At 44.3% G+C, this 25,945-nt stretch overlaps 1 protein-coding gene across 4 annotated transcripts in view; it reads right to left on the bottom strand.

The window, feature by feature from the left end:
* Window positions 1-25,945, bottom strand: part of STAT4 (signal transducer and activator of transcription 4) — an 83,747-nt gene that overhangs the window by 14,239 nt on the left and 43,563 nt on the right. For all 4 annotated transcript variants that reach the window (XM_061608192.1, XM_061608191.1, XM_061608193.1 and 1 more), the window contains 6 exons: window positions 24,746-24,763; window positions 24,555-24,648; window positions 14,889-14,930; window positions 13,206-13,289; window positions 3,587-3,685; window positions 611-746 (listed from right to left, as the gene is read on the bottom strand). In XM_061608192.1, the coding sequence (XP_061464176.1) occupies window positions 611-746; window positions 3,587-3,685; window positions 13,206-13,289; window positions 14,889-14,930; window positions 24,555-24,648; window positions 24,746-24,763 (473 nt within the window). The remainder of the gene's footprint in view (window positions 1-610; window positions 747-3,586; window positions 3,686-13,205; window positions 13,290-14,888; window positions 14,931-24,554; window positions 24,649-24,745; window positions 24,764-25,945) is intronic.

The raw sequence follows: 25,945 nt of genomic DNA, 5'->3' as shown, positions 1-25,945 counted from the left end.
GGGCCCTGGTGAAGGGCCCCTGAAAGGCCCCTCCTTAGGGTGGTTGGGTATTTGCTATTGATTGATTGATTTATATCCCGCCCTTCCTCCTGGCAGGAGCCCAGGGCAGGTAGCACTCCCTTCCACAATCTGCAGCAGCATTGGCTTCCAATCGCAGAGAGGGCACTCCCAGGCACCCCCTACTACTGCACAGGTCTGCGATGCCCATCTACATGCCCCATCTACCTTTCTCTTGAAGTAAATGCTGGCCGCGCTGTGTGCGCATGCCTGCCATCAACCAAGGTGGCGGCCAAGGCTTCCCTAAGGGGCTGATGCCCCTGCCACCATCTTGGTTGATAGCAGGCATGGGTGCACAGCATGGCCAGCATTCACTTCAAGGGAAAGATAGGTGGAGCATGCGGGCTGGTGCCAGGGCCCAGGGCAGGCTGATGTCCAAGAGCCCTGGCATACCTGGTGCCAGCCCTGATCACTACCCCCACCCCCACAGTATCTGTCACCTGAAGCAGTTTCCTGACTCCACCTGATGGTTGGGCTGGCCTTATCTGGTTTACAACTGGACATAGTTTGGTTTACAGAGATTAATGCTGAACAAAAGGTTTTATATTTTCACCTGTAAGTTTTTCTGCCAGCATACCAAGTTGATCAGAATTGAGTCCACGGCCAACATATGATGAAAACTGCCAGCTCAGTACTTCCAAGAGTTGACTCAAAGTGGCAAGTGGTGGATTATTAAAGAAAGCCAAGTTCTGCAGCCAAATAAAGGTTAACATAGACTTCTGTTAACTACTTATTGTTTCCATGTTATTGTGAGTTGTTTTGAGAGTTTTGAAGGGTCAAAGGGTGGAAGCAGAAATGCAATACATAATAATTTTTATGACAAATGTGACAGGTCTAAGATTATTAAGAAAGTCAGATTGCTTGTATGGTACATTCTTTGGAGATTTTTCATTAATACAAAAGTAGGCTGTAAGGAGAATTTAAAACATCTGCAAGTCATTCAAGTACCAATAGAATACACAAGTAAGTATATTTAGCAGCTCTCACAGAATTATGGGAAACCTTTACAGTCTGGACATAAGCAAGCTAGATAATCTCTCAGGAGTACAAGCGACTCACTATCTTGGACATGCCAAGTAGGAGGACTGTGTAAGCTGCATGGATACAGAACTATGGCTGCTAAGCTCCAAGAAAGAAGAGGAAGACCAAAGAGAGAGTAATTAACTGCAAACTTGCTGTAAAGGAATGGACTGTTTTTGTACTTGTGTTGTGTGGAAATGCGACTGTGCTATGACTATGCTTTTGATTATGTATATTTCAATGTCTTATAACATGTATCTGTTACTCCTATACAGGGAAAGCTGTTATTCTGTTGTTTGTTTGCAGGTCTGGGACAGACCTTTTTCAAGGAAGGAGGTAGTGTTATGGGTTTCGGGGTTGAGATAGATGATTTCTATGAGTACCTTTCCAGGCTCTGATTTGGGATCTGCAAAGGAAAAAACCACCTCCACTGATCAAACCAGTTTTCTCTGCATAAGCTAATAGTTTAGCCAAGTTAGCCTGTGATCAATCTGCATATACAAAGTAATGTAGCCAGGAGAAATCCTGTGGTTATTGCAACTCTTTTCAGGAGAGCCCCCCCCCCCCATCCTGGAGACAAGGAGAGGCTTGTGTTTTTAGTCTGGTCTGGAGAAGCTGGGAATGGGGAAAACACAGAGAAAATTTGAATAAAAATCAATGATAAAAAAAAAGAGACCGCTGTATTAGTGAATCATTGTAAAGCGAAACGCTGTAAAGTGGGGTCCTACTGTATCCTTTAAGACACCATAGTCTCCACCGACCTTCTTTCCAAGGAAACCAAACCCCCACTTGGAGATTGGGGTGATGCACAACAGTAATATGAGGAATACTGCTGGTATTTGGAATATCTATCTTTATGTGAACACCTCCTAATTTTTTATTGTATGCAAACTCTCCCCCACCCAACTCTGAAGTCCGTGGGCATTTTCTTCCAAGTAAATGAATTAAATTAATCAAATACAAAAAATAACTTCAATATTTGGTTGATGCTCAGGAAATATCTCATTATCTAGATTCCTGTGAAACCTATATATGAGAATTCAATTTGACAAACTAGAAATCCAACAAATGATATTAATACATTTACATAAGAAAGAGTATGCTTTCTCACAGGAATAAACCCTCACCATAGGAAAGCAAGGAGACAATATGTAATCACTCCCCAGAAGGGCATGGCTCAAGACAGGCCACCATCAACTGGCTAGTAAGTTGGTTAACACAATGAAGTGATTCAACAGCCTTTGCCAATCTAGTGATCACCAGAGGCTTTGGACTCCAACTTCTATCAACTCCAGTGGCTGGCTGAAGCTGATGGGAATTGTAGTCCAAAACATGTAGTTCACTGATTGTCAAAGGCTGTGTTACACTCATATAAACTAAAAGAGACTGACTTGGCAGATTCACATGCTTCCCCCAAAGGTCTGCACTTTTAAAAAATAGCATCAGTCAGGCATCACTAAGGGTATATTCTTAAGTGCAACATTGAATAATGCATATCTGTAAGCGGTGGTAATGCAGCCGAAGCTCTGCTCACAGCCGGAGTTCGATTCCAACGGAAGGAGGAAGTCGAATCTCCAGTAAAAGGGGTCGAGGTCCACTCAGCCTTCCATCCATCCGTGGTCGGTAAAATGAGTACCTGGCATATGCTGGGGGGTAAAGAAAGGCCGGAGAAGGAACTGGCAATCCCACCCCATATATACGGTCTGCCTAGTAAACGTCGCAAGATGTCACCCTAAGAGTCGGAAACGACTTGCACTACAAGTGCGGGGACACCTTTACCTTTACCTTTTTAATTTGAGTGTGTGGACCACTGAGCTAGAAAGTATACTATTAAATCTAGATGAATTTCTCTTCCATTCTGGGGTAGAAACACACTCACTGTTCTGCCAGTTCCAGTGCGTCTCCACCTCTCTCTTCTGAAAACGGGGGCACATGATGCTAATCAAATCCCGGCCCTTTTTACTGTAAAACCTGGTGGGAGCAGCTTGGGTACATTTTTTTAGAAAATAAGCTTCAAAGAGATTTCACAACTGATCGGCAGATCTACCCATTCCCCTGTAGGTGTGGTTAATGGAGTGATTTTATGCCTCCTATTTTATTGTTTTGACCGACATTCAGAGAAATTCCCCTTTGAGAAATTCCCCATTTTTGCAGGGTATTAGTTTTTGCTTTCCTCCTGTCCTTTGTTTTGAATCTGAAATATTGCAGAGGATCATGTGGTTCCACATCCTCTTCTTTACTATCTGGCTGAGAATGAGCTGGCTAAACCAAAACATTCTCAGATATCCCAACAGGCATCTGGTATATGGTAAATGCATTTTGGGTGCAATCAAGATCCATTATATTAAACAGAAGATTTACCACTTTTGAATGGCACCCAAAATTAGTACTATATAATTGGTATGCTGAGATCAAAATATACATCATAGGAAAGAAGCCCTGTGTGTTTCCATACCTGATTCATGAAAAACATACTTTGCTACACAAAACTTTGCTACACAAAACTTACCTGGGGTTCATTTGTTGACAAGTTGTACCAGATAATAGAAGCCCAAGCATTGGGCAATTGGCTGACATTGGAAATCATCACTACTGGTAAAGAACTCGTCTGATAAAAAGGATACATAGATTATGTCAATGTTGATATGGAACAGACTGTAGTTTTGAAATGAATGCATTAGAAATACTGACAATGTCAGAAAGTGCTGCAATCAAAATGCAGTATTATAGGTGTATTCTCACTAATTTTTCCATATTGTTGGCACTCAGCTTTCTCTGCTAGACTCCACATATGGGGCTATTTACAGCATGTGCCAACCCACCTCCCAAGTTAATTCTGCATTAAAAAAAAATTGTGTAAGTTAATACATGCAAATAGGTGAGTTTTATGATGAGTATGCAACTATTTGCATACTTCATTTTCTACTAGACATTTGAGTTTTTGCAGATTTTATTCTATTTGGGAGTAAGAAAGAAAATAATGGGCTAAGTAAGCAGGGGAACATGGGTGAAAGGACAAGTCTTCATGCAGGCCACAAAACTTTCACTGGAATCTGCAGTCTTTACAAACACTGCCTTCAAATGTTCAGACAGGCATTCCTAGCAATGATTCCTAGAAATGGTGTTTAATGGCAAGTTCATACAATAGATTCCCTCACGGCAACACCTCCATTTGAACAACAACATGAAACATTATTCATTACTGCCCAAGGGATGCAAGTGATTGCATGGCTATGTACCACACAACCATCAATTAGTAACTTCATAATTGCCCAATATGCAGCCTTACTGGATCAGGCCAAAGGGCCATGTAGCCTAGCATTCTGTTGGCAACAGCAGCCAGCCAGATGCCCCCAAGAATGCTTCCAGTAAATAATGTTTTGCAAAAGTTGTCCCTAATTGGGAGGAGGAAGTATGAGGAGGCGTGCCTGGCAAAGCTATAAACATAAGATATATGTATTCAGTCAATCAAACATGAAGACAAAGTTGTAAAAGAACACATTTTAAAAACCAGAGGAATAACAGCTGCAGAACTTCTGGGAATCTAGTCCTAATTATCAAGGACTAGATAAAAAAAGTTTGGCAGATAGCCAACTTAAATTAAGTGAGATTATAGAGATGAGAGACAGCATACAGAAAATGTTTGCTCAAAACTGCATTCCATTTGTTGTTTAGTGGGGGAATGATGTTGATACATATCATTACCTTTCAATGATTAGATAATGGAAGATCATGATATGTTGTGAAAGTGATATATACATATGATGACATCCAGTTCTGTCTTTGCATGAGCAAAATGGACCACTTATACAATGGGCTTTCCCTCTCTGGCCTCCCACCTACATTGCCCTATGCGTCCCCCAAATCTGCCTCAGAGGATTGGGGGACTCTGGGAGGAGAAAAAAGAGACTTTTAGTCTTACTGTGAAAACTGTCTTCTCTGTGCATGTCAAATATGATATCAGGTGGGTAAGTAGCTCCACCTAGCGGATGAAGGCAGAAGAGCTCTGTTGATTTTTGTAGGAACTTCCTGTTCTGTGTAGCTCCCAGCTCAGTTCTTGATGACAAGCTAACTAGTATTGAAAGCATTGACAGGAAGCACAACATGAAACATCAAGCAACAGCACTCATACACTCTCTGCAAGAGTCCTACCAGGTACCCATGGCTGCAGCCCAGCTCTCCTAGGGAGTGGCCCTGATATTATCTTTGACATGCACAGAGAAGACCGTTTTCATGGTAAGACCAAAAGTCTCTTCTCCTGTGCATGGAAAGATATCAGGTGGGACATACCAAAGCTGACCCATGTAAGATGGGAATATTGGTGGGCTGAGTTCATTGACAGTCGGAGAGGACATGCTGTAGTACTCTCCTCCCAAAGGCTACTTCTGCAGATGCATAGGTATTAATCTTATAGTGTCTAATTTATTTATTTATTAAATTTATATACCTCCCCATAGCCGAAGCTCTCTGGGCGGTTCACAACAGACAAACAATCAATATACAATTAAAACATACGTTAAACAACCTAAAATGAATTCATTATACCAAAAATGTCAAGATATCAAAAGTGCTGCAATATTAAACATTAAAATATTAAAATATAAACTGTTAAAACAATTAAAAAGATTAAAATGCCTGGGAAAAAAGGAAGGTTTTTACCTGGCGCCGAAAAGATAATAATGTTGGTGCCAGGCATACCTCATCAGGAAGGGTATTCCACAGTTCGGGGGCCACCACTGAGAAGGCCCTTTTTCTCATTGACACCTTCCGGGCTTCTCTCTGAGTAGGCACCCGGAGGAGGGCCTTTGATGTCGAGCGCAGTGTACGGGTACGTTCATATCGGGAGAGGTGTTCCATCAAGTATTGCGGTCCCAAGCCGTGTAGGGCTTTATAAGTTAAAACCAGCACCTTGAATCGAGCTCGGAAACATATAGGCAGCCAGTGCAAGCGGGCCAGAATCGGTGTTATATGATCGGACCGTCTAGTCCCTGTTAACAGTCTGGCCGCCGCAGTTTGCACGAGCTGCAGCTTCCGAACCATCTTCAAAGGCAGCCCCACATAGAGTGCATTGCAGTAGTCTAATTTAGAGGTTACCAGTGCATGGACGACTGACGCAAGGTTGTCCCTGTCCAGATAGGGGTGTAGTTGGGCCACCAGCCAAAGTTGGTAGAAAGCACTCCGTGCCACCGAGGCTACCTGTCCCTCAAGTGACAGGGATGGTTCTAACAGAACTCCCAAACTACGGACCTGCTCCTTCAGGGGGAGTGTAACCTCATCCAGAACAGGATAAACATCCACCATCTGGTCAGGAGAACCACCTACTAACAGCATCTCAGTCTTGTCTGGATTGAGAGTGGCCATTGGCCAGATAGGTGGCTTATAAATTAAAGTTTATTATTATTATTTATTCGCTCTCATCCAGTCCATAATTGCAGCCAAGCACCGGTTCAGCACCTTGACAGCCTCACCTGAAAAAGATGAACAGGAGAAGTAGAGCTGCGTGTCATCAGCATACTGGTGGCAACGCACTCCAAAACTCCTGATGACAGCACCCAGCGGCTTCATGTAGATGTTAAAAAGCATGGGGGATAGTACTGACCCCTGCGGAACTCCATATTGGAGAGCCCAGGGTGCCGAGCAAAACTCCCCAAGCACTACCTTCTGGAAACGACCCACCAAGTAGGAGCGGAACCACTGCCAAGCAGTACCTCCAATTCCCAAATCAGCGAGTCACCCCAGAAGGATACCATGGTCGATGGTATCAAAAGCCGCTGAGAGATCAAGGAGAATCAACAGAGTTACACTCCCCCTGTCTTTCTCCCGACACAAGTCATCATACAGGGCAACCAAGGCCGTCTCCGTGCCAAAACCGGGCCTGAAACCCGATTGAAATGGATCCAGATAATCGGTCTCATCCAAGAGCGCCTGGAGCTGGTCTGCAACCACCCTTTCTAGGACCTTGCCCAGGAATGGTACACCAACAGAATCCCCAATCTGTCCCCTTGACCCAACATAAGATGCAAACACTCCAGACCAGTAGCTAAATGGACAGGGTGCTTGGAGAAGGAGATGGAGCTCCTATAGACCACAGCAACCCCCTCTCCCCGGCCCTCCGATCTACCCTGATGCTGAACCAAATACCCAGGTGGGCACATCTGGGAGAGACAAACCCCTCCCTGCTCACCCACCCAGGTCTCGGTTATACACGCCAGATCGGCCGCCTCATCCACAATTAAATCATGAATGAGAGAAATCTTATTGTGAGCCGATCTGGCATTTAAAAGCAGCATCCGGAGATCAGAGAGCTGGCTGATAGTGCAACCAGCAAACCTGTGGGTGCGTGGGGGACCGGAACACAGCACAGCTGTCAACTGTCTGGGCCGCGTTCCCCTCACCTGGCAAGTCCTCCACACAACATCATATCTCCCTCTACCCGTCACTACATTAATTGGGGCCCCCTGAAATCTTCCTAATCGGCTTTGATTCCTCTCTCCCAGGCACATATTGCAAGCACTCACACGCTCACCCACTCACACCATACACTCCCCACACCCCACAAACAAACAAACAAAGCAGCGCCGTCACCAGCCGCCTCCTGCTCCGTCGAAATAGTCCAGCCGTTATCCTCATCTACCAGGTAAGCGCAAAAGTCACAGATGGTAAGGGCAAACACCCCAAGTCCAACCACCGCTCCTGTCCAAGGGGCACAAATGGGCCCCGAACGCAAGGTCCACACAAAAGACAGTACCAGGGAATCCGGTGCCGAAAGAACAGGGGGCCCCCGCCTCATTCGTCAAGACAGCCACTTGAAAGAGAACAGGGAGCGGGGAGCGGGGAGTCCCTCCCACCTTTCGACGCTCCCAGGGCCACAAGGAGAGGCGTGGTCGAAACAAATGAAAAACGCCTCCCCCACCGTCTCCAGGGCCTCCAGGCCCCCCGGAACCGTATTATCCGCCGGCAGTACGAGCGAGGCAAACGGGCTGTCGAGCGGCGGGCCTCCAACTGGAAAACCGCACTACGGCCCAAACAGCAAAGTCCGCATTCCTCTCCTCCCGGTCCAGTTCCAGGCGACACAACAGACACAGGAGGGGCCTTGCCGAACTGGCCCACCTGCAGACCACCACCAACTCTGAGGTATAGTCCTTTTCCAAACATTTATCCGATGTTTCCGTGATGGAGCTCCCGGCTTGGCGTCTTACTCGTTCGCCATCTTGTTGTTGTTTAATGAACATATTGGGAGTGGCCCATGTGGCCACTTTACATATCTCCATTAGTGAAGCATTTCTCGAGAACACTGCCATTGTGGCTGCTGCTCTAGTGGAATGAGCCACTATCCTGGCTGGTTGCGCCAGTCGCAGCGAAGCATATGCCAAGGTAATACATGCCCTGATCCACCTAGCAAGGATGAGGTTGAAACCTTGTTTCCTATTGAAGCTGGATGAAATGAAACAAATAAACTGTCTTGCGAAAAGGCTTAGTTTTGGACATATATACTTTGAAGGCTCTTCTCACGTCCAGTGAGTGCCACACCTTTTCTGTGGGGTGCACAGGGTTAAGGCAGTAGGAGGGGAGCACTAACTCTTGTTGACAGTGAGAGGTAGATAGAACCTTAGGATGAAAGGAAGGTACAATACGAAGTACTACCCTATCCTTATGAAAAACACAGAAATTCTTATCTACAGATAGGGCATTCAGCTCAGACACATGACGGGCCGAACTAGTGGCCACAAGGAACAGGACTTTAAAGGATAGCAAACGGAGGGGAACTTGACTTAATGGCTCGAAGGGAGGTTTCTGCAGGGCCATTAAGACCTTGTGTAGGTCCCAAGTTGGGAAACGATGGACTGTTGGCGCTGCCGATAACATTGCCCCCCGAAGGAAACTCCTTAGGAATGGTGAGAACCCAGTGGCTTTTCAGAAAACTTAGATAGAACTGATGACAAAGTCGAAGCCTGACATCTCAAAGTGTTTGGCCTTAGTCCCATTGTTAAGCCCTGCTGTAGGAATGAGAGGATCTCTTTAACACCTGCCTTACTTGGATTTACACCTTGTTTTTGCGACCAAGACAAGAAGGATTTCCATGTGGCCTTGTATATTCAAACGGTAGAAGGGTGCCTGGAGGCCATCATTGTCTGCACAACTTCCTCGGAATGCCTTTCTTTAAGAGATATTGCTGTTCAATTCCACACACGAAGAGCCAGCCAGATGGGATCCAGATGGAGAAAACGTCCCTGTGATAACAGATTGTCCCTTAGAGGAATTCTCCACAGGGGACCGACCGATAGGTCAATGAGTTCCGGAAACCAAGGTCTTCTTGGCCACCAAGGAGCCACCAGCAGAACCGTTGCCAGTTCGGCTCGGATTTTCTGGAGCACTTTGGGAATGATCGGGAGAGGTGGAAAAGCATATAGCTGACCTGGAGGTCACTGGGCTGTGAGAAAATCTATTTCCTCTGCCTCAGGCGTCTTGTACCTGGTGAAGAATCTCTTTACCTGGTGGCTGAGGCTGGAGGCGAAAAGGTCTACTTTGATCGTGCCAAATCGTGCCAGTATCGCCTGAAAGGCCAGAGGATGTAACTTCCATTCCCCTTGATGTACCTTCTCCCAACTGAACCAGTCTGCTTGACTGTTGTCCTCTCCTCTGAGGTATTCCGCCGTGAGTGACTCCAGATGTTCTTCCGCCCACTGGAAGATGAGTGAGGCTTCCCTCTGGAGAAGGGGAGAGCGCATGCCCCCCTGACGACTCAAATGAGATTTGGCAGATACGTTGTCTGTCCTGACGAGCACTGCCCCCAACCGTACGGTGCATGTGAAGTGTGTCAGTGCCAGGCGGATTGCCTGAAGTTCCAGTAAATTGATTGGAAGGCTGGCTTCCTCCTGTGACCATGTTCCCTGCACCATCTGACCTTTGCAGATGGAGCCCCAGCCTCATAGGCTGGCATCCGACAGGATCACTATACGTGGGGGATTGTGGAACGGTACTCCCTTGAAAAGAATGGGTTTGTGTGCCCACCACAGTAGGGACTGATGAACTGCAGGTGACAATAACACTTTCCGATGCTGCCTGGCTGCTATCTCATTCTGGAATGGCAATAACTCCCACTGAAGGGGGTGAGAGTGATGATGTGCCCAAGGTGTTGTTTGGAAGGCTGCCACCATCAACCCGAGCACTGAGGCTAGGTGCATGAGGTCTGCTTCTGTGGAAGTCATAAGGTGAGATACCGCAGCTCATATTTTGTTGATTCTGTCCTGTGCCAGCCTTATTGTCTCCTGTTGTGAGTCTATAGAGGCCCCAAGATGTACAATGCAACAGGAAGGAACTAACGGCTCTTGTTCTGTTGATTAGGAAGCCGTGATCCTTCAAGCAGGCTAAGGTGATGTGCATATCCTCCCAGGCCTTGCTTAGCGATGGGGACTGAATGAGGAAGTCATCCAGGTAAGGAAATATGTGGACTCCTTGTGTCCTGCGGTGGGCTACCAGGGTAACTACGATCTTCGTGAATACCCTGGTGGCAGATGACAGGCCAAAGGGCATGGTCCTGTATTGAAAATGGTCGTTTCCCCACAGCGAACCTGAGATAGCGTCTGTGGGGGGAAGATGGCGACATGTAGGTAGGCTTCCTTCAAGTCGATTGAGGAGAGGAAGTCCCCTTTTCTCAGCGCCTCCTTGATTGAAAGCAAGGTTTCCATGCGGAACTTGTGGTATTGAATGTATTTGTTCAGGTTCTTGAGGTTGAGTATCGCTCTGAATGATCCATCTTTTTTCGCAACAGTAAAGAAAATTGAGTAATTGCCCAAAAATCTCTCTCCTGTTGGGACGGGCTCTATTGCTGATATTTGGAGCAGATGGGAAATTGCTTGGAGGGTTCTTGCCCTTTTGTCCTGAGTCCGCGAGAGAGGATATGGGACAAATCTTGCCAGAGGAAGGGATGTAAATTCCAGCTTCAGGCCATTTCTGAGGGTGCGTAATACCCATTGGTCCGATGACCTGTCCCTTCATCGCTGAGCAAAGTGTTGGAGGGTGAGCATGCCTACCTTGAGTAGCAGCGTAAGGGTCAGGTGAATTGTGTGCTGCAGGTGGCAAGGTGATGGGATGGCTGACGAAGAACCCTGTGTTGTCTGCATTCCCTGCATGCCACTAGGGAGGTGCTGTATGGAGGATGCTGTGCCTGACAGATCCCTGGTCAAATCCGCTAACAGGGAAGCCCTGAGCTGATCCTTCAACTGTTGAAGCATGTGGTCCGATAAATGTAGTTGAAGAGGCTGAGTGTGTGCACAACAGGGGTGATATGCCTCTCCTTCTAATTGGTGAGCAGAGGGAGAAGGGGGGGCTGGAATCCTTCCCCTCCTGTGACGTGGATGGTCTGGTAAGAGGCAGACGTATCTGTAAAACCCATGAAATCCTCAGGTAAGGATCTGGTAGAAAAAACTGAATCCAAGCCAGGGTGGGCTTGTATGCCTTCTTCCTCAGACAGTGACTCTTGGTCTCTTAAAGTCCTGAAAGCAGTGCTGTGTGAGTCCCTCCCCTCGTCTGCATTATGATCACCAGGAGCTTGCCTGGTCTGACCAGTCTGCTTGTCCGCCATGGGCACCGTGCCACCTGAAGCCACCCTGCCCGCTATGTTCATTGCCTCAGCCACCTCCAGCCTTCCGAGAGGCGGGCCATGGCCGCCTCCATCTGGGCGTTCAGCCCAAAGGAAGGCCGTAAAGCCTGTCTGGGTAATGGTGGTGGAGCTGCTCCTAGTTTGGGCAGGAGCGGCTTGGGCGGGAGCAGCTTGGGGCTCTTTTCCTGCCTGTTGGATATGCGGGTTGCTTTCCCCATGGTGCAACCACGCAGCAGGTCTTATGGGGGCTGGGGGCTATCAGGTGTCTACGTTCCTGCTGATGCTTCAGGGGGGGCCTGGCGCATCGTGTTGCAGTCATTAAGGCGAGGCTGCGCTGCTGGCTTAGGAGGGTGAAGGAGGACTCCTCCTGGGGCTTGTGCAATGAGTGCTGCTGCTGCGAGGCAGGAAAGGAACATTGATGTCTGAAATGCTGTCGCCAGATTCCATCTCCGCTGATAATGAGATTGGTGGGGGGGTGTACGGCTGAGAACGGTGGTAACAAGCTGGTCCAGGTGAAGGGGCGTTAAGTCCTCCCGCAGAGCACCCCTTACAACTTCCCACCCCTGCATGGTTCTGGTGAAGGAAGGGAGAGAAATCCCTTTCTTGGTTTTCCTTGCGCTGTGGGAGAGCTCCGCGGGAGGAAGGTTGTTTTTTTTAAACAAGGGGAGGAAAGGCATGGTTGGAGGAAACACAAAGGATATAAGACAAATACAGAAGACATATATACAGGCCTGAACACAGAGCAGAGAGAGTGATCAACTGTTGTGTGTGAAAGCAGAAGAGAATTGAGCTGGGAGCTACCCAGAACAGGGAGTTCCTGCAAAAATCAACAGTGCTCTTATGCCTTCAACCACTAGGTGGAGCTGCTTACCCACCTGATATCATCTTTCCATGCACAGGAGAAAAGAAGCCTATTGTGTGATGTTGGATTTGATCCATGTAATCTTGTGATGTGTATCCTTTTGTTCTGTATATGTTTTATATTCAACATACATTTAATTATTTTTATATGTTTTGTATTTCATATATTTAATTTTCAAAACATTCTTGGAATCTATTAATGAGTAGCAGGCTATGACCTTATTTGCATACAGTGCTAAGCCACTGTATTAAGCCTTGGCTTAGCATTATGTGTGAAGCCAGCCCAGTGGCTTAACTATGGTTTCTTTACTGTCAAACAAAACACAAAGCTATGGTTTGCTGCTACCTTAAGAACCTTGCTTTGTTTTAATAACAGCTTGGTGTTACATGCAAACCTAGCACCCTTGCTTAACCATAAGTTTGTTTCACCACTCCACCCAATGCTCACTAAGCTACAAAAGGGATGAGACAAGAGCAGCTGGAAAGCAAATCATGTTTGGGAGAAACAGGCCATGGCTTGTTTGGTCATCTGTGGGCCAACTTGTGGTTAACTTCTAATTTATGAAACAAACCATAGCTTAGTGTTATGTGTGAACCAGGCTATTGTTTCTAGGCAAAGTTTTCCTTTCTCTTGGCCCACTCAGAAAATACTGAGAGCACTTACTTCCAGGTCTACAGTCAGTCCATATAAACAGACCTGTGTTTCAAATGTTATAGAGTGTAGCTCTTCGGTCACCATTTGAGGGCCCTGATAAGAGAAAACAGTTTTTAAAGATGTGAAACACATATATGACACTGAACATGAGAGAAGTGGTTGGTAACTCAAACAATTAATACCTCTGTAAAATTCACAACACAGGACTATATGTATAATGGATTTAAACTCCATTGTGCTTACTTCAGACTCAGTTTCCTGCCTTCTCAAATTTAATTAAAATAAGATTAAAAAAGAATTGTTGAGTGATGTGTTGCTTTCTCAAACTGTAGAAAAACCTAACTGTGCTATTTTTATTATGAGGGCTGCCTTTAATATTGGTAGAAATCTTTTTTTTTCCAGATTGCAAATTCCTGTGAATTGATTAATTCAGATTCTCTGTCCTCTCCTGAAGGGTTTGTCTATCACTAGAGAGATACAGTTTGGCCCAATTGATTGAAGCATTCTAGAAGAGTATAGAAGGGAAACCTATGGCCCTCCAGATATTGTACAGTTCCCATTTCTAGGGCTGTTGGCCATATTGGTTGGGGCTGATGGGAGTTGGGAGTCCAAGAACATCTGGAAGGCCACAGGTTACTTTCCACTACAGTAGGGTAATCCAACACTGAAAACTCAAAAGGTTTATCTAAGATTAATTATCAAACTTTGTAAAACTAATAATAAATAAAATCTTCTCTGATAAGCAGTTATGGTAATTGTGTAGGCTACAGCTTCATTTAGATCTCTAAACCAGGGATTTATTTATTTATTTTGTGGCTTTAGTCATCTAGCCTTGTGACCTCATACACCACAGTTGCAGATTATTCTTGCTTTCATAATGGAAGGGCAGAGAGCTGGCCTCATGGAACTTCAGCAGTAGATTTTGGTATGATCGGTTTGTCTTTTAGGGATGAGAACAGTTCAGTCTATTGAAATGTCCTGTCTTAACTCCCTCATCGTTATTTGTGGTAAAGGGGTTATGAGCAGGCAACTTTAGGAGACGATAGAAGTTGAGTGTCTTAATCCACCAGTGGCCATCTGGCAAAGCCATCTAGTGGCCAAGACATATTAGGTAATTCAGGTGTGTATTTTACAAATATTATTGTGCAGGTTTAAAGTGAATTAAATCAATTTATCCAGAAGAGGGAGCCCCAAAGCAATTTTTCTACTAAACCTCTGTAGAAGGAAATAAACAAATATCAGTTGCCCTTTGTAAGGTCTATTCATAAAAATCTTTCTGCTGCTACTTTGCCATTTTTTAAAACAAAACAAAACTGATTGACCTAGTATTTCAACTCCAATTGCGTGCTTCTTCTCACCCTCAAAGGCAAACTTCTGACTCAATTTAGACATTCATATTTAAAGGGCAGGACGGGGGTGGTGAAACTATCTTTGTAAAAATAATATTTTATATCATTTGTATTATCTCATGCTACAGCAATGGGAATCCTGGCTATCGTGTCTGTTACCCGCCAACTTATCCATCTTAAGCTGTAACCTGTGGAGTGTACCCTGCCTTACATGGTTGCTACAAATGTATGCTCAACTCTCCTATGCAGAATTGTGTTAATTTCACACAATGACGTTTTCTTCAACATAATAGATCAACTATGCCATGATACAAATACAGTCCAGACAATTAAATCTTCCTACCTCATTGCCCTTGTTTCCAGTACATTTCACTTCTTTTGGTTGCTAAAAAGATTAAACATTAAGGCCAGGATTAACAGACAAAAGTGTTTATTAACAGAAAAGGTTAGTTATGGTGCTTTTATATTCAATTATGATTATCAAAGTAGCATAACATGGGCCCTCTGGTGGACACAAAACCCTCCTAATATCATTAGTATTCCAATATTTTCCTGTGCCATCAAATCAGCCGTTTATTCACAAAATTCATGAGAAAAGTTAATCAATTTCCTAATCCCTGTATTTTGCTATATCCATTTTTGTTGTTAAATTTTAAAAAAGCAGCATGGGAAGGAACATAAGAACATAGAAAGCTGCCTTTACCAAGTCAGATTATTGGTCCATCTAGATCAATACTGGCTATGTTGACAGACAGCAGCTCCCCAGGGTTTCAGAAGAAAGTCTTTTCTAGCACTACCTGAAGATGCCACGGATTGAACCTGCAATATTTTGCATGTACAGCAGGTGCTCTATCACTGAGCGATGGCCCTTTCCCAATGGACTTTCTGATGGTGAACCATTCCAAGGCTAATATTACAACACAAGGTGTTCTTTAAGTGCATGAATTGAATGTTAAACTGTTGTAACCCACCCCGGAACCTACTTGTGAACAACAGCAGCAGCAACACTTAAAGCTCTGAATTGTCTTAGACCCAAATATGTGAAAGAATGCCTTCCCCTGTATTTGCCTGTGTATTGAGATCAATGAAAGAGGCTCTCCTGATTGTTCCTGCATTAAATGAGGTACACAGTGCAGGGGGCACAGAAGAGCCTCTTCAGTGGTGACTCCACTTATGCGGAATGAGCTCTCCAAAGAGGTACATCTCACCCCAGCTCTGTATTCTTTCAGATAGCAAGTAAAAACCACTTTTTTGCCAGGATTTTACTGGCTAATGGGTCATGTTTCTAATTATGTTATTTATGTAATTTATTATAATTACTTTAATGCTTTTGTTGATTGTGTATATTCATATCATCTTTTTTTTGTAAACCACCCTGTGACCATTTTTGGTGAAGGGTAGTATAGCTATCGCCTAATAAGTAAATGACAAGTGCTCCATAGATATACCTGGGATCAGGGTTCACCTTAAGGGTGGGTGAGCTGGGCAATCGCCCAAGGTGCTGAGCTAAAGGGAGGCTCTGAACTGAGGTCAGGGGCTGTGGTATTTTTATGTACAGACTGCAGTGAGCTAAGGTGGCGTTGACCTGAGGGGGGGGGGAGCTGAGCTGGGCTGAGGGGCTGTTTTTTTTAATGTACTGTCTGCAGTGAGCTTGGGTCACAAAAAGCATCTGTAACCTTTTTCTCCAAGGTTCTATAGGTTATTTGGGTACTAACTACAAAATATGATTTTCCTTCAATTAGCTTGTTTTGAAGCAGAAACAAAAAGCTTAGTTGGTACTTTTAGAATAGACAAGCCAGCGCCTTTTCAGCTTCTCACCATTGTCTAAAACCCTTTCAGCAAATGTTTTTGAGAAATGATGTTTGTTCTCATCTACAGGAAAAGCCAGATCCTCAATTTCACTCAACAACTGTTATCCACAAATGCCGGGTGCATTAACTTTGGCCACAATGCAGAATCTGATAGGTGTAGTGATACGTGTAGTGGCTGGGGTTCCTTTAATTTTACTATTTCAGCAGGCCTCTCGCTGGAGGCAGAGCTCTCAGCATCTTCTGCATTAATTGAAACTGGATCACCTACACTGCTGTTGTTGAGCACTCCCATTACCACATTTACACTATCACTACATGAAGAACCCACTGCCTCAGAAGGCTGAAGGAACTTCTTCATATTATATGCATCTTTCTGCAACTGGCTCTGTTGCCAGACATTGTGTTTTCTGTTCTGAACCCAGACAGCTTTTCAGAAGAAATTTTAACAAAATCAATACACTTATATATACCACATTGTGGTAGGTGGTATCAGCCTCATCCATGCTAAAAAATTGGTTGGCGTACAAAGCAGTTGCAAGGCTTGGTCATATGGTTACTACAGGCCTATATTTTGGGGCAATGGTAGTTTTCAAAGTTTTTTAAAAAGCAGCAAGGGAAGAAGACTGAAGACACCACTACGGCCTAGGAGGCTGTAATATATGTGGTACTATCCCTTTAAATCTAGTTATACCACTCCAACAGAAGACCTATTACTGTAGGTAAGGAGGCAGTACTGGAGCTCAGGGAGGAGAGCTTGCAGCAGGAGCCATTTTGTGTCTGTGATGAACTTAATAAAAAATATAGGCCCACAACTCCATGAAAGTTATCATTTGAGAGCCACCAACACCACATGACAGAGATTTCATTGGGATCCTAGAACTGGAGCAGAAGTGCCCTAAAAGCAGAGCAGCAAACAAGAGGTAGCTAGCTCTGGGTCCTTTTCAAAGACATTGCTGAGGAAAAGCCTGGAAGTAGCAGGGTCTGCTTTGAATCCTGCACAAGCTACACAACTTGGTAACACTGCAAAGCTGTAGGGGTGCGCAGAGGAGGGAACAACTGGAGCAATTTGCCCCAGGCCATCACAAAGCAAGGGCCCCCCATCTCGGTTTCTGTGCATACCATTGGCCCCTGCCCTGACCCTACCACATTGGTCACCAGAATTCTTGGGATTTTGTTTAAAGTTTTCATAAAAAGAGGAAATGGTATATTAGAGTGTAAGGTGACACTGAATCTAAACACGTAACTACGACATAATGGGGCCTCTTTCTGGCCATGATGAAGTAAATGTGCATGAAACAGAATAGATGCTCATTTGAGGTGTTCATTCCGTTTCCTGATTCCTAACTGAGCAGAGCAGAAGGAGCTGTCTCAGCTGGTCCACAGAATAGGAGACACAAGCAAGCCAGCTTTCAGAGAGTGAGTGAACAGAGTGAGCGAACAGGGAGTTTGACAAAGGAACTGTAGTGAGGAAAAGAAAAAGGCAAGGAGGGCTGTGAAGCCGTGTGATCTGAAGTTGTGTGCTCTGAAGGGCTCCATAGCAGCTTGATTGGGAGGGATGTGGCCTGATAGCTATTGGCTTAAGGGCGTGCTCTGAGAACTGCTGAGGACAACAAGCAGCAGCTGTGTGTGCTGGGACTTTCATTCTGTTTCCTGATTCCTAACTGAGCAGAGCAGAGAGAGCTGTCTCAGGTGGTCCACAGGAGAGGAGATACAAGCAACCCAGCTTTCAGAGAGCGAGCGAACAGGGAAAGCAAACAGGAGTTTGACAAAGGAGTTTGACAGGGGAGGTCCCTAAAAAACATATATTACAAATTCTTCTTGTACAGCGCACGGCATACCAGTGGGACTCTCAAGTTTACCCTGAAGTAGGACAGGACCAGGGCTATGGAGTCGGAGTCGTGGAGTCGGAAGCAATTTTGGGTGGAGTCGGAGTCGGTAGAAATGTACCGACTCCAACTCCGGCTTCAAAATAAATTTTGATTGACAAATTTTTTAAAATATAAATTCAAAATGTCAAAGAAGGTTCCCATGAAGTCAGCTGTAGTTGAGCATTTCACCATAACTCAAGATGGAAAACATTTTGTGTGTCAGTGTATGACACAGGACCCAGATGAAGACAAATGCTGTGATGTCAAGATCAGCGCATATTCAGGCAGCGATAAAAATGCTCCTATGAGAGCTTCCAATTTAAAAAGACATTTACAGCCCTTTCCACAGCTGTGGAGTTGGAAGCAATTTTGGGTGGAGTAGGAGTTGGAGAGTAGAAAAACAGAGGAGTCGGAGTCGAAGTCGAAGGTTTGGCGTACCGACTCCACAGCCCTGGACAGGACAAAGCACAGGCCACTCCAAAACAAGTAGTACAAAAGAAACAAAAGGTAGAAGACAGTATAAAAGGGAAGGATACTCCAGTGGTTGTGACCTGCAAGGTGTCTGCCATGTTTGTTTTCTTGCCTGAGAACAACATGGCATACATGTGCAACAAGTGCAAGCTCGTGGCACTGTTGGAAGAAAAAGGCCTGGAACAGCAGGTGGCCACACTGAGGACTATAAGAGAAGATGAAGAGTTCTTAGACAGAATGCTGGAACAACAGCAGCAAAGAAATGTGGAGGTGGAAGAACAACAGCATGTGGTAGCAGAAGAGGAGACTGCTTTGGAGAGGAACAACGAAGTGGAGAAAACTCCGTGGGAAAGGGTGACAGCTAGGAGAAGAGCTAGAAGACACCCTTCACCAGTGGAACTATGGAACCGCTTTCAACTACTCGAGGACAAGACTGGAGGACAGCTGTGGTGGAAGAATTACAGGAGACCCTGTGCAACAATGAGCAAGAGGCTGAAGCTCAATCAAGCAGGAGCACTAGTAGTGGGAGACTCCCTACTGCGTGGGATAGAAACCCAAGTATGCCGAAAAGATCTGTGGACTTGCCAGGTATGCTGTCTACCAGGAGGACGGATTAGAGATGTGACAGAAGGGTCGCCATCTCTCATCAAGCACACTGACAGGTATCCCTTTCTCCTCATCCATGTGGGAATAAATGATACTGCCAAATGGAACTATGAAGAAATCACATCAGACTGAAGCTCTGGGAAGAAAACTCAAGGACTTTGGGGCCCAGACAATTTTTTTATCCATCCTTCCAGTACTTAGGAGTGGAAAGGGAAAGAAAAATACTCCATGTGAATGAATGGCTGCGAAGGTGGTGCAGACGGGAGAGATTTGGATTCTGGGACCACGGGCTATGCTTCCTGGAAGATGGACTGCTGGCAAGTGATGGGTTGCATCTCACAAGGACTGGGAAGAATGTGTTTAGCCACAGCATGGAGAAGTTCATCAGGAGGGCTTTAAACTAAATCCTAAGGGGGAGAGGGACGTAAACTTGGTGGTAACGACTGATGAAGGCTTGTGCACAGTAACGGGAACAGAGAGATTGGCTCTAATAAGGCCCAGTAACAGTCCTTAGAAAAATGTAGTAAGGAAGCCAAGTCATAAATCACATGGTCTTCGATGTCTGTATACTAATGCGCAGAGCATGGCAAACAAGCAGGACGAACTTGAACTCTTAATACATGAGGGTGATTACGACTTGATAGGTATAACTGAAACTTGGTGGGATGACTCCCATGACTGGAATACAGCAATTCAAGGATATAATTTGTTCAAAAAGAACAGAAGGAATAAAAAGGGAGGTGGAGTTGCGCATTGTGTTAAAAAAATATATCCTTGCACAGAAATACAGGAAGGTGAGCTTGGTAGCTCCACCAGTGTATCTGGGTTAAAATTAATGGGGCACGTAATAAAAGGAATGTGGTGCTTGGAGTCTACTGCCAACCATCAAGGAGAAGACGAGAATGTAACTTTTGAAAAGCAAATTGCCAATGTTTCGAGAAGGCATGATGTAGTAGCAATGGGGGACCTAAATTATCCCGATATCTGTTGGGAGACCAATTCTGCCAAACACAGCCCCTCCAAGAAATTTCTGACTTGTGTTGGAGATAACTTTCTTCTACAGAAAGTGGAGGAAGCAACCAGAGGATCAGCTATCCTGGACTTGATTCTAACCAATAGAGATGATTTGGTGGATGAAGTGGCAGTTACGGGAACACTGGGGAAAGTGACCACACCATACTTGAATTCTTGATTTTAACAGAAGCAAAAGCTGAGAGTAGCCATATGCGCACCCTGGACTTCAGCAAAGCTGATTTTAATAAACTCAGAATAATCTTAAGTACGGTTCCATGGCAAGCAACCCTAATGAGAAAAGGAGTCCAAGATGGGTGGGAGTTTCTAAAAAAGGAAATTCTAAAAGTGCAACGGCAAGCAATTCCAACAAGGAAAAAAAGGGGGAAAACAGCAGAAGAAGCCAATGTGCCTTCACAAAAAGCTTAGAGATGACCTGAAAACAAAAAAGGACATATAAAGGAAGTGGAAAGAAGGCCAGGCCACAAAGGAAGAGTACAGGCAGGTATCATGGAATTGCAGGGATGGTGTCAGGAAGGCTAAAGCTGAGAATGAGCTGAGGTTAGCGAGAGGTGCAACAAAAAAGCTTTCTTCAGGTACGTCCATAGTAAAAGACAGAGAAAAGAAATGGTGGCACAGCTGCTCAATGAGGATGCATTGAGCAGTTGGACTTGATGGCCTTATAGGGCCCTTCCAACTCTACTATTCTATGATTCTATCGGGCTTAAGCTGGCTGCAAGATGTATTCTTGGGAGGCTGGATGGAATGGACCTGTTTATTATCTAGGCCTGCAGCCTAACTGCAATGGATTCTAAACCAATCATGGTAAAGTAAAATCTTTCTTTATGTCTTGGCAGCAATAGCAATGATTGGTCAGGCAGATTTATGATTGGCCCAGAGGCGAAGCAGTCCCTGTTACAGAGTTTGTTATAAGGAAAGAAGGAAGAGGGAAGGCTTTAAGGAGGGATTCTGTGGCAGAGCAGGTGGTCTGTTATTGTCACAGAAAGAACTCCAGGCCCACTGGAAAGAGTTCAGGTAGTGTGTGAGCGAGTGAACTCCACCTAAGATTTCCAGGCAAAGTGCCACTGAAGAGTAATTTTCTATGGCAGTAACCACTGGGTATGGTATAGAAGTGGTGTCAGGCCGGACCTTAAAGGAAGAATCCTTCCTGAGGGAGTAGTGGAGAAGGCCAGCAGCAGGCCAGAACCAGAAGACCTGTGAGACTGAGCCCCAGGAAGCAGAAAGAACCTCTGCCAGAAGGGGTATGAAATGTGGAGGATGTACTCAGGAGAAGCACAACCCAATCCCTATTCCCTTATCCCCATGTAAGAAAAAATGAAGCACACCAATCATTCTATTTGATCCCAGAGCAAGGAAGAATTCTCACATGTAATCTGTGCATGCAATAATTCTCTCATGTGGCCCCCAGCTTTGTACACACATATGGGTCCTTATAGAAGGCAGCAGCAGGCTCCCACATCACACCTTCTCCACACCCCATAAACCAGTGTGGCCCTGCAATGCTGACCACGGGGGGGTGCACTGAAGGCACTCCTCGCCCAAGGCAGTATTTATCCTAGAGCTGGTCCTACCTGGAATACAATCTTGCATAGTCCAAATTTACAAAGTAGTGTGTGGAGGTCTCCCATCCCCACCCCACCACTATGCTGACACCAGGCATGTAACATTGTGACCAGGTGATTCATTCCAAGGGAGTCCTTTCTGCACTTTCCCCCAAGCACCCCAAAGCTTGTTTTCTACTATTGCTAATTAAAGCGGAGTCTGGGGAAGAACATGTTCCAGGTTGCTCATAGGGGAGTCACAGGAGGGCCTACCTTGGATTCAATTGAATGGCATGGTTAGGATGTCGCATGCCCAGAGAAAGAGAGACAGCCGGGTGGAAAAAAATTATAGAGCAATTCTTCAAGAATGTGGGTTGTGTAGAAAGGGTTTGAGTTTGGTTTTGCTAAGGGGCTGTTTACCTTACATAAAAATAGTCACATTGTATTTTTTATTTGCATGTACGCTGTATATATACTAATCACGATCTCAGTTCTCCCCATGCTGTTTGTTATATAGCCAAAATGCTACCATCCATTCCATACTCAAGAAGGTATAAGCAGACTTGGAGAAATTCCAAGATTTGCAGAAGCACAACAAATCTTTAGAAAGGAAGCCCCCCCCCCAAACAGCAGAGTGAGGACTGAGCATACTCATTGGGCATGGAAATGGAATACAGACTGTTGGGGGAACTGTTGGAAATGGAAAACCGGAAGAGGTAGGGGAAAAGGATCAGAGTGGCTAGGATCCTAAATAGGCAGCACTGCACACGGTAACGTGCTGGAGGTCTCGCTTGTGTATTAATTTTGCTTCCCACCTTGGGTGCCTAGTACAGAAAGGGAGGGATATAGATTTAAATAAATCAACTACCTATGAATATAAACACAGAAATAAAGTGAAGAATATTATTTCATATTAAGACTTTAACCACTCACTGTAAAAATTAAATATGCCTTAAAAGCCCTGTCTGCCCCACAGAGCAAGAAATTGGAAGATCATAAGGCAATACCTTTAATCAATGATAGTATTTCTTGCAGATGTTCAAAATGTTAGGTGCAAGTTTTTCAGGTAATGAGTGATACAAGTCCTGATAGAGAACAAGACTGGAATTCTGGATGCCATAGGCATATGCTGGATGGCCATGAAAATGTTCTTTTGGAGAAGCAGTTGCTCCTAAAGACCAAACTACACCTGAAGTTTCAACATTCTAGCCTTGAAAAAAAATTCAAATTACATCAGCTGGGGGCTAATACAGCAAGAATGGAGAGGAAATTTAGTTCTTTTCTCCCCTGCTAAGTTCTTGAGGAAAATCCCTCTTTTGAATTTCTTCCCTCTGGGAAGGAAACTCAAGGCCCAGATAGTTTTCTCATCATCTTTCCAGTACTTAGAAGAGAAGGGAAAGAAAAAATAATCCCAACAAGGGGAAAAGGTGGAAGACAGCAGAAGTAGCCAATGTGGCTTTACAAAAAGTTTAGAGATGACCTGAAAACAAAAACGACACATATAGGAAGTGGAAGAAAGATCAGGCCACAAAGGAAGAGTACAGACAGGTAGCAGGGAATTGCAGGGATGGTATCAGGAAGGCTAAAGCTGAGAATGAACCGATGGTAGCAAGGGATGCTAAAAGCAACAATAAAGCTTTCTTCAGGTACATCCATAGTAAAAGACAGAGAAAAGAAATGGTGGTACAGCTACTCAATGACAATGGCAAAATGATAACAGATGAAAAAGGCAGAAATGCTCAATTCTTACTTTGGCTCAGTCTTCTCCTAAAAGAGGGTCTATGACCCTCCTTGGAAAAGTGAAGTAAAGTTGAAGGAGCAGGATTGCAGCTTGAGACTGATAGACAAATGGTCAAGGAATACCTAATTACTTTGAATGACTTCAAATCTCCAGGGCCTGATAAACTGCACCCTAGAGTATTGAAGGAACTGGCTGAAGAACTCTCAGAAACACTGTCTATTATATTTGTGAAATTGTGGAAGATGGGTGAAGTGCCAGATGATTGGAGGAAGGCTAATGTTGTCCTTAGGTAACCTCCCTGGTAAACTGTGGGAATGCTGTGGCCATAATATATCTTGACTTCAAGAAAGCTTTTGACAAAGTGCTCCATGATATTCTGATTAGCAAGCTAGCTAAATGTGGACCGGATAGAACAACGTTCAGGTTGATCCAGAGTTGGCTACAGACTTGTACTCAAAGAACGTTTATCAACGGTTCCTTCTCAAACTAGAGGTAGGTAACAAATGGGGTACTGCAGATCTTCAGTACCCAGTGCTGGGCCCAGTGCTCTTCAACATTTTTATTAATGACTTGGATGAGGAGATGCAGGGAATGCTTATCAAATTTGCAAATGATACAAAATTGGGAGGGATAGCTAATACCCTGGAGGACAGAAACAAAAATTCAAAGTGATCTTGATAGGCTGGAGCCTTGGCCTCACAGGGCTTTGTTTCCAGTCCTAGGTGTAGAACTTTGCACTTGTTAAATTTCAACAGATCATTGACTTTAGTGGGAGCAGGCATGACGATATAGCTCCTCTTTAAATCGTCCTGAGTTCAGAGGGATCTACCAATGTAGAACTGATGCCAGAGTCACATGCCTAAGCACTGAGAAGACAGCAACTCTTTCTCCAATTTCTACTAATTTCTACTAAACATAATTAATGAAGCATTGTCTTACCAAATGTCGAAATTCCACAGAAAAACTCCCATTTGCAGATTCATCCATGTTCATTGCTTTCACATGCGTGCCACAAAGAACAAATCTGCGATTGCTAGAAGACACATCCCAGTAAGGTACATAGCAGCAGACAAAATAATATGGAACAATATGTGTTCATTGTAGAAGTGTCACCATTTAAATTTTCTTACCTTACAATAGATGCATTCCTAGGATAAAACGACAAGAAAACCCAAGAGAATTTATTATGTAAGTCTTCATACACACAGAAGGCTTAACTAAATAATGCATTTAAAGGAGACAAAGATTTACTCATGCTTTTGATATTTCTGAGCTTGTTCACAATACATCTGCAAATTGAGAACTAAAAGGAAATCAAGAGCAGTGGCACATTTGGCATTCATGCAGTGTTTATTTCACAGATACAATAGAAATAATTTGCATAGATTCCATCCTGCCATCCAGAGATTACTACTATTGCTGCAGCTTTTACCAACTGGATGCATTCATAGAATTTCTTCAAAAAGTTGCTCTTTTTGTGTCCAACATTAGAATCAGCATTTAGTATTATTTATTAATTTTTTTATAAGAATGCTTACTGCTATTTCGTTAAAAACATCAAAGCTGTTTACAACACATTAAAAAAAGTCCAACAACCATAGAATAAAAACATTAAATATACCAAGGTCAACTGTTGTGAAAAGAGTATCTTCTTAACTGCCTGCATACGCCTGGCCGAACAGAAAGGTTCTCAGCAGGAGTTAAAAGTTAAAACAGAAGGCACCTGCTGAATCTCTGTTGGCAGAGCATTCCAGAGAACTGGGCCGATGATACTGAAGGCTCAATGTTGTGTTGATCTTAAATGAGCCTCGCCAACTTGCGGGATGACCAGATGATCTCAGTGATCAAGCTGGGATATAAAGGTTCAAGTGGTCTGCACCTAAGTAGTTCAGGGCTTTGTAAATTAATACAAGGACCTTGAACCTGGTATGAGTGAGTTTATACATCCAGACATCTAGTATCATTTCAAGATCTGATATGTCACTCTAAGGATCCTCCCACCCTTTTCTTGCCTCCTTGTATTTTAGCATCCTTAATCTTTGTTGTCATTTTAAGATATTTGCTCAAGGATGACAAGAAGCAATCTCTGACGACTCCTGCTATATAACAGTGACCAATATTTTGATAGTTGCTAACTACCACATGGCTGAAAACCACACTTGCTAAAGAGGCCTGAATACCTAATACAAATCTCCATGCCATTACAACAACTTGTTTTCTCATGTGAATTGTTTGGCCCCAAGCTGGTTCAAATCCAGGATCAATGTTAAGCTGAGAAAGGATATTTATTCAATAATTTATTGCAACTTTTAAAATATTCCACTATTTTG

The sequence above is a fragment of the Rhineura floridana genome, chromosome 2 (assembly GCF_030035675.1).
Source record: "Rhineura floridana isolate rRhiFlo1 chromosome 2, rRhiFlo1.hap2, whole genome shotgun sequence".
In the NCBI taxonomy this organism is placed as follows: domain Eukaryota; kingdom Metazoa; phylum Chordata; class Lepidosauria; order Squamata; family Rhineuridae; genus Rhineura; species Rhineura floridana.
The sequence above is the reverse complement of the archived record's forward strand: the minus strand, read 5'-3'. Positions and strand labels throughout refer to the sequence as shown.